Raw genomic sequence first — 11465 nt, 5'->3', positions numbered from 1 at the left:
AAAAAAAAAGAGGAAAAGTGAAGTTAAAAGGCAATAGCTTAGTACCAACTTACTTTCATGAGATTCAAAAGATTAATTGCTGCCAGAGGCTTGTCACCTTTACCGAGAACATGGAGTAGGAGATTGAATGTATGAAAATCAGGGGAAAATCCATTCCTTCCCATTTCATCAAGTAATCCGTGAAACTGATCTAGCTTCCCCAACCTAAACTTTGCAGACATAATGATATTATGAGTTTAACATGTCTGGGAAGTGACCTGCTACTAACATCTGCGGATACACCCACTCAATCAACTTATATTGATAAACTAAGAGCATGTAAATTGCATTAAATGAATTCTTAAACGGCGTATAATTAAATGTCTTTGACTTAGCCCCTGTTTGATTTTCATTTTTGGGATAAAAATGAATTATGGAATAGTAGTTTTTTGGAGAATGTGTGGTTAAAAAGTAAGAAAAAGTTTTTGAAATTCGTGTATAATTATTTTATAGAAGAATGTGTGGTTGAAAATGAGTTTTAAAAAAAATGCATTCTTGAAAAAATGCTTTGTAAAGGCAGCTATCAACTACCTTTTAAGGAAAAAAAAGTGGGAAAAAACGAGCCGACTCGGCTCGGCCCGTTTTGGCTCGGTAAGGCCCGAGCCTTGATTTTTTGGCCAAGCTTTTGCTCGGCTTGGGCCAAAAAAAGCCCGTCTTCAAAAAGCCGGAGCCGAGCCCGAGCCTTGATTTTCGGCTCGCGAGCCGGCTCGGCTCGGCTCGTTGCCATCCCTATGTGTGGCCTTTTCTTGCAATAAATGTGATAGTCTGTGAATAGATCTATGTAAGTTGTTACTACTATGACCAGGCCTATGTTATCTATGATTCATTGTGATCAGGTTTGTTTTTATTGTGACGGGCTGTGATCAAATCCGTCTTAACCGTGACTGTATGCAATCAAGTTTGTGTTAACAGTGACATGTAACCACATCAACAGTGAATGTTTTGTAACAAAACCTGTTTATATTTAAAAGTTTGTGACCCATTAATATGTTAACTGTAACTCTCTGTGACCAAGTGTGTTAATTATGAGCTATTGTGACTAGTAATGTAATAAATGAGACATGTTGTCTAACTATAATTTGTTATCACAAATATACTATCACAAATTCTATATGACAAAAAAATAACCTAAATTAAATAACAATCATAATAAACACATGTCATCCACATTAATGTAACATCCATCATTCGTGGTATTAAAAAGGTTAAAATATTTATCTACATGTACGTAATGACCAATAATCAAATTACATACTAGTCACAAAGTACAAAAGGTCACAGTCACAAAAACACAATTTGTACATCATAACTATAAATTTAGTCTCAAATTACACGTTTTTATATGTCACAAATAATTTATTGATCACAACTTACCAAATTAATTTGTTACAACTTATTTATAGACTATCAAATTAATTTATCATAATTTATTTATTTGTTACAAAGACACAAGTTATAGGTCATAATTATAAATTTAGTCACAAATCGTATATTTTTCAGGTCACATTATTTATTGGTCACACTCATCCAATAATTGGTCACAATCATATCCACTCCCACGATCGGCACCATAAAAAAACAATGTTTTTATTTCACCACCGCCATGACCACTACTTGCAATGCTCCGCTTCAATCAACCACCACCGGACTTTATTTTCACCTCAAATCCGCCAACAGTTGTAATGCAACACCACCACAACCCCATTGGACTTTACAATTCCATGAAACTTTGAGCCAGAAGTAGAAATTAGCTATTTACATAAATTTTATTTATAACTTATTATCTGCTTCCAAAGATTATTGTTGCCAATTACTACCTAACAAGAAGTTTTCGATGCTTTGAAATTCAGTGTGCTGGTGAATGAAACTGTAATCCACAACAAAGTTAAATAAAATGTAAAATTGCCCATAATTTAACTTTTCTTCAGAAGCAAAAATGAATGTGCACAAGCAAAAATAAATCAAACCCAGAATTTGCAATTTCTTGCATTCTTTTTCTTGGTCATGGAGTTCCCATAATTAATCTTCAAGACAGTTAAAAATACAATAAGAAAAAAAGGTTGAACTCGTTAAATCATGGATTGAAAGAATATTAGCACCACGCTTGTCCACTATACACGGTCCACAAATAGCTTCCCCAAACCCCCCCTCCCCCCGATTGTCGAAGATTAGCTGCTACTACTTGCGTTCTCCATATTCATAAACCCTATCAATATAAAAAAAATTCTGAAACTCAACACTTCAAAACTCCAAAATGAGTCTCTTTGCAGCACTCCATATGAATACACTAGATTGCTGTAATTAATCACAAATTCAAACACGGCTAAAAGAGAATAGGTCACAATCACGAAAAACAAGGCCACATCAACAAAATTTAGGTCACAATCACCTATTCACATAATACCCAAATGTACCCATATACTGCATTTGGCATTATTATAATGCATTAAAAAAAAATTACTTAGTACAACAGGTTTTACCTTCTTCTTCCTCGTTGGAATTAGAAACATGTCCCCCCATCAACATCATTTTCCTTTTATGGGTTTATGAATGTTTGAATCGCAGGACTTGTTTCAAAGTAAACTGTGATTGTGTCCGAATTGGATTTTGGCCGAAGGTTGAAGACGTCGAAGATGGAGAATGGTTTCAATGGTGGTTAACATTTGAGCTGATTGTTAGAAACGCTTGGGTCTCATTTGTTTTCATTGGTTATGGATTCGTGGCCTTTGCTGGAGGAATTGTATTTGGGAGACCAATCGAAGGTACAGTTATATTTGGGAGGTGATTTCGGCAATGGTAAGTGGTGGGAAGTGGTGGATGGTGGTGGCGGCAACCGGGGCAAGCGGTCTACACTGTGTAGAGGTGGGTGAATTTTTAAGAGTTACAACATACTAACAGTGGGGATGGGGATGGGGATGAGTGAAAGATTAGATTAGATATTTTTCTTATTAACTTTGTATTAATTAATTTAATTTATCTTCATTATCACCTGATTTGTGAAATTAAACTATCTTATCTTTGAAATGTATAATTTGTAGGTAGGGCTTGAGTTAATTTTTCCTACTTTGAAATCCACGAGCTTGGCCCATACGAGAACCTATTCAAAAATCAATTGTGCTCCATTTACATAATTGTTTATATATACATGATGTGATAAAATATGATTGCGTCAGACTTTTTAAAAAAAATAAAAATTTTCACTCTCTTTTTAACACATCACCTGTATGTAAATTATTATGTAACTTCATTATGTACAAATACATTATTCTTGAAAAATAGAAGATGGTCAAAATAAAAGTTGGGAAAATTAGAGCAAACCATGTTTTTAAGTTTTCATTCACAAATCAGGTCATACATATAAATTTTCACACCTTAGATAATTAATGCAAAAACCCTAATTTAAATCTACTTTTTACAATTTCATTTTATATTTTCACGGATTTCATTTTATATTTTCACGGGATTCCAATAACTGGGGTAATCAGAAGTATAATTTTAAAATTTTTCCGATTCTGAGAATGAAAAATATAGTCGTTGTGGGCCTCATACAAAAGATAAAAATTCAAATTTGATAGCTTGATGTGATATATAACGATCATATTTTTCATTTAATGAGAAAATAATGAGAAACAAACGGAGGCTATAACTACCCTACCTCCAATTTCCTTATCGTCTTTACTGTGAATGTGATTCGGGGAGGGAAAGTTCATCCTTCTTGTTAAGAAATTTCTTCCCCCATTCTCATTCATTTTTACTTTTGCAACTATATTTTCTTCATTTTGAAAATTAATGCAATATATTTATATATTTTACATTTCCATCGTAATTATCCCGACCATAAAAATCTAATTACATCAAACAATTGAATACTTCACATTTGTGTGAAGAATAATTATATTTCACGTTACGTAAATTGTGTCATTATTTTTGAATTTCACTTGTCTAGATTACACACCATAAATTTGAAAGAATTTCGAGGATGAGACAGGCGGCGGAATATAGTCACATTTAACATAATTTTGAGGATGAAAAATACTTCAAACTTGACACATTTTGTACGTGTTCATTAAAACTTACTAGGAAAACGAAGTTGCAAAAACGTCACTATCACATCGAAGGGGGTATACACACAAATATAATTAAGAAAACAAAGACATAATAAAATGTAAAAGAGGTCAAACATAATTTTTACACGAATAGGAGATTACACAATGATGGTCACAAACCCTAACAGTTACATTCACTAGTTACATGGACAGTTGTACTATTAGATGTCACATCATTACTAAATCGTTAATTGTGTTTCACTTTCCTGTTCACAACATGATAAGGAAGACAAATCAATGAATATAGAAAGAAAATGGAAAAGGCCGTGTATACAGTGTTGTACACATACAGCATTCTCACAATTTTAGGGCTCACGATTAAAACACCTTTTGCACGTGAGAGGACTTTCAACTATAATGTCAAAATTGTTGTAGCATTGCTCAAAGAAAATTACTTTACTGAAATTTAGGATGGAATAGGTTGAGAGAAAATATATCTGCACATATCACATTTTTGTCCTTGTATATCCACCAATTTCGATTATATTTCTTATCTTATATAAATCTATTATTTTTTTAAACCATTGTGAATCGAGACATGACTTTTTGCAAACTTTCTCAAATTTTGATATTTGTGAAAACATAAACTTAAATGATGGTAGTTACGAATTTTTCCCAGGTTAGAAACTCCGACGTATGCTCAATTTGGAATAGCTGAATACAACTAATTTCGAGTGCGGCCTGTGGATAACCAAAGGAGATTTTTTGCAAGAAAACCAGTCAGAGTACGGAAGCCAACATGAGATCGAGAACTGGTGTGACAAATCTGCATATTAGTCAAGCAAAGTCCCAGTTATAGACACCATAAAAGCGAAGCTCTGTATAAGTATTGAAAATCAGTTGTTAAGTCATAGCATGCACACATAACATCTGCATGGTCTGACCTCGACCAGAAAGAACCGCACTATACAACGACGATGCAATCTGAACTGGCAAAAGTATTAAATCCCTAACCTTAAAGAAATAAAGCTAACTTCCTCAAATGCAAGGAATAGTAGAGGATGGTAAAGAATATTCATTAAAACTTTAAACTACTTTGCCCAATTGGCTAATCAAAGACTGATATGGAACTTGCTCTTTCCCATACAAAATGTCTTCATAAACAACAGTAATAACTTAAATGTGAAAAACCAGAGGATATCTCAAAGATGGCAAATATGCATTTCAACTGTCTAAAAGTCATGCTCAGTTTTTTTTTTTTTTTTTTTTTTCAAGAGCACCAAATCTACTAAATATATAAATTAAGAAGCAGCTCGATCTAAGTATAACTTGAACCTGGTTTCAACTTTAGATGGTTGGCAAGTTGCGCACTTGCAAGGCATCTTGCAGACACTTCACCGCCCCACCATAATTCAAAAAGCCCATATACCAAAATTCATGGTCATCAACAGATATAACCTGGATGTACTTTTCAGCTGAAGTTCTGCTTGATGAAGGATTTATGGCTTTGAGTTGATGTAATGGGATAACTACCTGTTCATAATATTTGTAACAGAGATATATCAGTAAACACTGCAAGATCATAAAAGGAATAAATAACTCGTACCACAAAGAAAAACAGGTAGCTTGGCAATTACAGATGTTAAAATTCACGAGTCAATGGTGAAAGAAATCATTACGTTCTCAAATATCTATTAGTCTAATGCTCAGGGTCTGATTGTGAGTACATCAACTGCATTCGTTTGTCTTTGTATTATTATAACAGATACTATAAAGCACGACAAGTGGATCCAAGAGGCTAATAAGTAAATAAACATATGTGAGCTGTTATAGAAACTATAGCAAAATAAGTAGACCACCAAGCTACCTCAAAAATGTCCCTAAAGAGTTCACACAAGAAACAGGAAAAGAATTGAGTTGGAAAAGAAGACAACTCGGTTGCTCCCTTCAAATTGGTTTTTAACAGGTCACTATAAATTGCCAAGATAAAAAAGTTTATACATAAAACTTAAAACCACCTGAAATTTAATGGAGAACCACCATTTTTCAAGACAACGTGTAATGTTTGATAGTTATTTGACTTTCCTATTCATTTCATTTGTCAAGAACAGATTCTATCCATCAGAAAATGTTAGGATATGAACCCGGAGTTGCATGTCCTTCTCGTATGCCTTCTCTAATTCTTGATCCCAATGAATTTGAGGTCAGCTAAAAGCATAAAATTAATACAATGTAATGATATTGAAAGGTAAGAAGCCTAAGTGTAAGAAGTTGAAAGGAACGATTTCTCCTAAATTTTACTATATTTATAGTAACTTTAGGACAACAAAGCATATTAGCTTTACATACTATGTAGTTAAAACGATGAACCAAATTCAAGATATCTAAAATTAGAAGTGAGATAGGCAAAGATTTCAAAATGAATAGTGGTTTCCAGAAAGTATTTGCGTCTAAACTTTTGAAAATCCTTTTATGACTTTGATTGTTTTGGGTACAATCAATCCTAATCCACAAATCCACTTTTAGGTACAATCAATCCCAATCCACAAGATCAACAAATCAAAGGAAAAAGAATCGCAACTCATTGCAAATTCTCTTATGTTAAGATATACTATATCTTAAAATGACTGGATGAGGATTTGGTAGCTCAAAAATAAATTATATGTCCCAATGAAAGAAAAAGGAACACAAACACGTAAAAAGCCTATTCTGGAGAGAAAATACTAAAGTACCTTATAATGGCTCCATTCAGTCTCGTCACCAGCTTTATATGAAAGTGGACTATCACTACAAAATGCAAGCTTAGCAGAAGAGACGTATAAAACACCCATTACTGGACCAGTGGATGTGGATAAGTAACATGCATAAGTCTTTTGCAGTTGCTCATCCGGAACTGTCTCAAATGTTTGTCGAAATATTTTCTCATAACCACCTTCAGCTAGAACCTTTGTTCCCTGTGCAATTCTTCCTAGGGCAGCATCAGCTAGACTGGGGCTCGTTTTCACTGTGTAATGAGGAAAAAAAAAAAAATGTCTCCCAATTCAGTTACTCCAAACAAATGGGGAAGTAAGAAAAGGTATGGGGGTTGTGGTTTGGCTGGTCTACTGCAAAACAGTATAATCGGTCTGAATGTAAAAGTATGAAGTGACTAACCTAAACCAAGCCAGAAAATTGCACAGTTACAGGAGAACAAAAATAAACTATATTAATTATGTGAAGGTTGGTTCCACCTTTTTTATGTCAGACAACAATATCCAACTACAAATGTCAGTATTAGTCAAAACACATTAGAAGATTTTCTGAGCAATAAATTAAGAACACGTATGTTTAATATATACTGCATAAAAATGAAATATCCAATAAACCAAAGAATATCTGTTATGAAAAGTCAACTACGGTCTACACGTATTCTCTGCATAGTATATCTTATCATCTAATCTTCCAAGATTATTGTCATCAATTGTAATTTACAAATCTACTGCACTTACCTAACTTGTTATAAAAGTTCGTCTCAGGCGGTATGTTCCTTCAACAGAATGTCAAAATAGCAATTAACAGATGAACATTAAAGTGAATAAATAGAGGAAAAAATAAAGAATCTGCGTATTAATAGAATATTCTCTATTCTCTCTCACGGTCATTCCACTCAATCTATTACAGAAATTTAAGTAACATCTTTCATTTTCAAGCTTGAACTCGAAAGGAAAATTGTGAACCTGTTTTGGGGAAGGCAATGTCATAAAAAGTCTACTCGCCACATTTTGTAGAAAGAAATAATCCTCGCCAACACAATTTCCTGCTCCAATGTGTGTGTGTGTGTGTGTGTGTGAGAGAGAGAGAGAGAGAGAGAGAGAGAGAGAGAGAGGGAGGGAGGGAGGGAGTGTCTGTTGTTGATTTAACAATATCTCAAGCTTTATTTTCTTTTGGTCCTGATATTTGAGGATTTAAATATTGTATTATAATTGTATTGCTAACGTTTGCCTTATTTTTCTAGGAATAACTGACTTTTGTTGATTTAACTTCCAATCCGTAGCTTGATTTCCAGAAAAATAAAAATTATATACACTACATATGCACCATTGATTGTCTGTCTTGATTTTATGCCGACAAATAGCCAATTTTCATTGGCTATTTACGTTTCAAGAAAATTCATAAAGTGGGAGAGTTTCTTTTAAATACTACTATTTAGAAAATAAAAACCACAATAGACCTAGAATAAACTTTGAAAACCACCATCTGGCTGTAAAAGGTCTTCAACTGTGAAGAGAAATACTAGTTAGAAAAGAAAAGGATATAATGCAGAACCATGCTGTTTAAAAGTATGTGGAACACATTAATAATGTAAATAATCATGTTAATCAAAAGATGATTGATAAACTATAACAAAAGGAGGCTCAAAATTTAATATTGGGCCTATGAGACCAATCTTCTCCCATTATTATGTGCTCATATTTTAATTTTTATAGTCATGTTGATCTTGTGGATATAATCTTATATTTGTCATTGATAACAAAAGATAATGTTGAATTGTCATCGTTCACTCAAAAAAGATATAATGACATATCTAGTAGGATGGCTTTCTGACCTAACTAATCACTTGAAATAACTTTATTTCAAAGAAGTCACATTAAAGTTTTTCTTTGAATATAACTACTAGTGGTATAATTTTGAGAGGAAGTGAAGAAAATAATATTTAGCTCACACAAATGTTGGCCATGTAATGGTCTGGTTTTCAGCTCCAGTAGAATTATTACAAAATTGGAACCAAGTATATCATTAATAGGGAAAACCTTGAAAAGGGAATGTTGGAACACAAGTATTTCTCCTTGCCTTATATTTACATACTTCAGGACGACAGATTGATTGCATCTGCTGGCTGAGGAATTGAGTCTCTACTTACTGCTGTTTGTTGGCTCGTGAATGAGGTGAGGGTAAAGAGATTCCCTCCCACAATAATGCAGGTGGTATGGGGCTGTAAAAAGGGTTAAGAGAGGTGGTGACGTACTGACATGCCAATGGGTAGGGGACAGTGAGAAAATCAGATGGTGATCTACATAAGTTTCATAACAAAAAACAAACTAACAAATGAAGCCTCATCTCCAATATACAATCTTGATCTAAATATTTTCATAACTTCACATAAATATATAACTTTTTTTTCTTATTTGTATCATGTACCATTGCACCATTTAACTGGGAAGAAATATATTAAATTACACTCAAACTGACACTGTCTGAAAGAGGAACCCCGACAGGAGACCGTGAAGCCACGAATCTCAGCTTCAATAGAACTCAACTGGCAGACTTGACTATGTCACGGTGATAGTGTAACTCAAAGAATAACAATAGATGCTATGCATATGTTTGTGTGCATAAATTAAGAGTAACAAGGAAATGGAATATTTCCAAGCCCAACATTAACCATGCACTATCAATGAGCTTTGCTTCTACCGTGACTCACCCCACACGCAGCCTCACTTTTCAACTCTCACCTCAACGAGAGCAACCAATCCGCAATTCCTCCCAGATCACTTTGTGCATGTAAGCTGTTTGTATATAATGAAATTTCATTTTCCAGAACTTCAAATATATACACGGTCACAAACTAAGTCCAACTCCATCTAATGCGAACTTTACACTGAAAGGGAAAGAAATATAGTGCGGTGGCATGCAAAAACTTCTTGTTCATGGAATTCATAACTGCACATGGAATCAAATGAACGCAAACATAAAACAACTAGAAAACTCACAGTGCTGCCATGTATTCCCAGCAAGATCTTCAGCCTGCCTGGTTGCTTCTCCGACTTTCTTCCCCCATTTCCCAAGTACATTCTTCACACTGTTCATCGTGTCTATGAACAAAAATTAAAAAATAATCACCAATTTCAGAATTCATCACCGTAAAACTCCACAACAAGCAATTCCATAAAAAAAAAAAAAACACCACTAACCGTATTTAGACACTCCAAATTTAGTGAAAGTTGAATATGAATAAATTATCAACTCAGCCGCCAAATAAAAATATAATTAAAAAGCATTACAACAGCTAGATAACACAAACACAGTAGAATCACAAAAAGAAAACGTTAACAAACCAATGACCTATAGGCTAAAGTTGCTGTAATTTCATAAAATCAGCACATTAAAGTTCAAAACTTGTGCGTGCAGCTGAGTATTCCTAGTAATTCAGGCATATAAATACACATCAATCTTTTCCCTGTTTAAGTTCATATATATAATAAAACAAGCCTACATTAAATCAAAACGGAAAAATCATATCTTTTTAATACGCATATCAATTTTCAATACGAAAAAAATAAATAAATCAATCAATCAATCAAATATGCAATTAAGGGTACTGAATGTACGCTTAAAAATATCTGACTTTTCAAATTGGCAGACGAGGAATTGCTGGAAGGTGCAGGCGAGTGATTGACATAGGGATTATCAGGTCCACGATCATAATCCCTCGGTATCGTCGATTCCATCACCAATTCTTGGCTCCATCTCACCGATTTCTTGGATTTCACACTCCCAGCCAATTTATTACTATCATTACTCCCATTGGCACCATTATCATTCTCTTCATTAATATTTATAGCAGTAATATTCGAATTATCGACTTGCTTCAATGCCTCCTCATTGACACCTCCGCCAGGCTTCGGATCCGGGTCGGGTTCCGGAGTCAGGATCGGATATTTAACCGACGCTTCTGTCGATCCGGCTTTCTTTTCTGCATGTTCTTCTTTACCAATGGGTTGCTCCATCAAAATTGAAAAACAAGAATCACCGTTCAAAAATTGTCGACCAAGTGTCAGAACGACCGGATATTGAAGTGCGACGGGGTTACCGGAAATGCAGGTGATAGTAGTCAGCTAAAGCGGTGAGGAGGTGACCGGTGAATTGAACACGGGAGGTCAAAATGAGAATATGATGTCTGCCTTGACCAGGCGAGTTGTGCATATCTTTGCCCAAGGCAACAAGGAGATTTTCATTTTCTGTTTTTTTTTTTTTTTTATTATTTGCCCCTAAAATAAAGAAATATAATCGTTATTTATCACATCAAATCACCATATTTGACTTTAGGCCACATTAATGTAAAAATAAAAATGAAAAATATAATCATTATGGATCTTACACAAGAAATAAAAAGTCAATTATAGTAGCTTAATGTAATGGATAACATTCATACTTTTTATTTTAGTGATCAAATAATGGAAAAAACAGGGCATATTTTTAGCCAAAAAAAAAAAAAAAGGGAGAATTGTGACCGTTGGAGAGCAAATTGCAACCACCATATTTGACTTCATCTCCCTTATGTGGACCCGACATTTGAAAAAATTTGTAAAATTTTTCTACTTTCTTCCTTGAAAATGTGCC

At 34.0% G+C, this 11465-nt stretch overlaps 1 protein-coding gene across 1 annotated transcript; it reads right to left on the bottom strand.

Annotated features, from left to right (window-relative positions):
- Positions 1-5140: 5140 nt before the first annotated feature.
- On the bottom strand, positions 5141-11040 carry LOC111390506 (GLABRA2 expression modulator-like). Its single transcript, XM_023015552.1, has 4 exons — positions 10471-11040; positions 9836-9937; positions 6818-7089; positions 5141-5618 (listed from the first exon to the last, which is right to left on the bottom strand). The coding sequence occupies exons 1-4, from the start codon at positions 10850-10852 to the stop codon at positions 5433-5435; spliced, it is 942 nt and encodes a 313-aa protein (XP_022871320.1). The 5' UTR covers positions 10853-11040; the 3' UTR covers positions 5141-5432.
- Between the last annotated feature and the right edge of the window lie 425 nt (positions 11041-11465).

This window comes from Olea europaea, unplaced genomic scaffold, assembly GCF_002742605.1.
Source record: "Olea europaea var. sylvestris unplaced genomic scaffold, O_europaea_v1 scaffold686, whole genome shotgun sequence".
Classification (NCBI taxonomy): Eukaryota; Viridiplantae; Streptophyta; class Magnoliopsida; order Lamiales; family Oleaceae; genus Olea; species Olea europaea.
This window is presented reverse-complemented; position numbering and strand designations above follow the sequence as displayed.

Excerpts from the sequence above, each read along its gene's own strand:
- LOC111390506 (XM_023015552.1), bottom strand. The coding sequence starts at position 10,852 with ATGGAGCAACCCATTGGTAAAGAAGAACATGCAGAAAAGAAAGCCGGA. Across the intron at positions 7,090-9,835 it reads TGGGAATACATGGCAGCACT|TGAAAACGAGCCCCAGTCTA; the intron begins GTGAGTTTTCTA and ends CTCATTACACAG. Across the intron at positions 5,619-6,817 it reads CTGAATGGAGCCATTATAAG|GTAGTTATCCCATTACATCA; the intron begins GTACTTTAGTAT and ends TATTATGAACAG.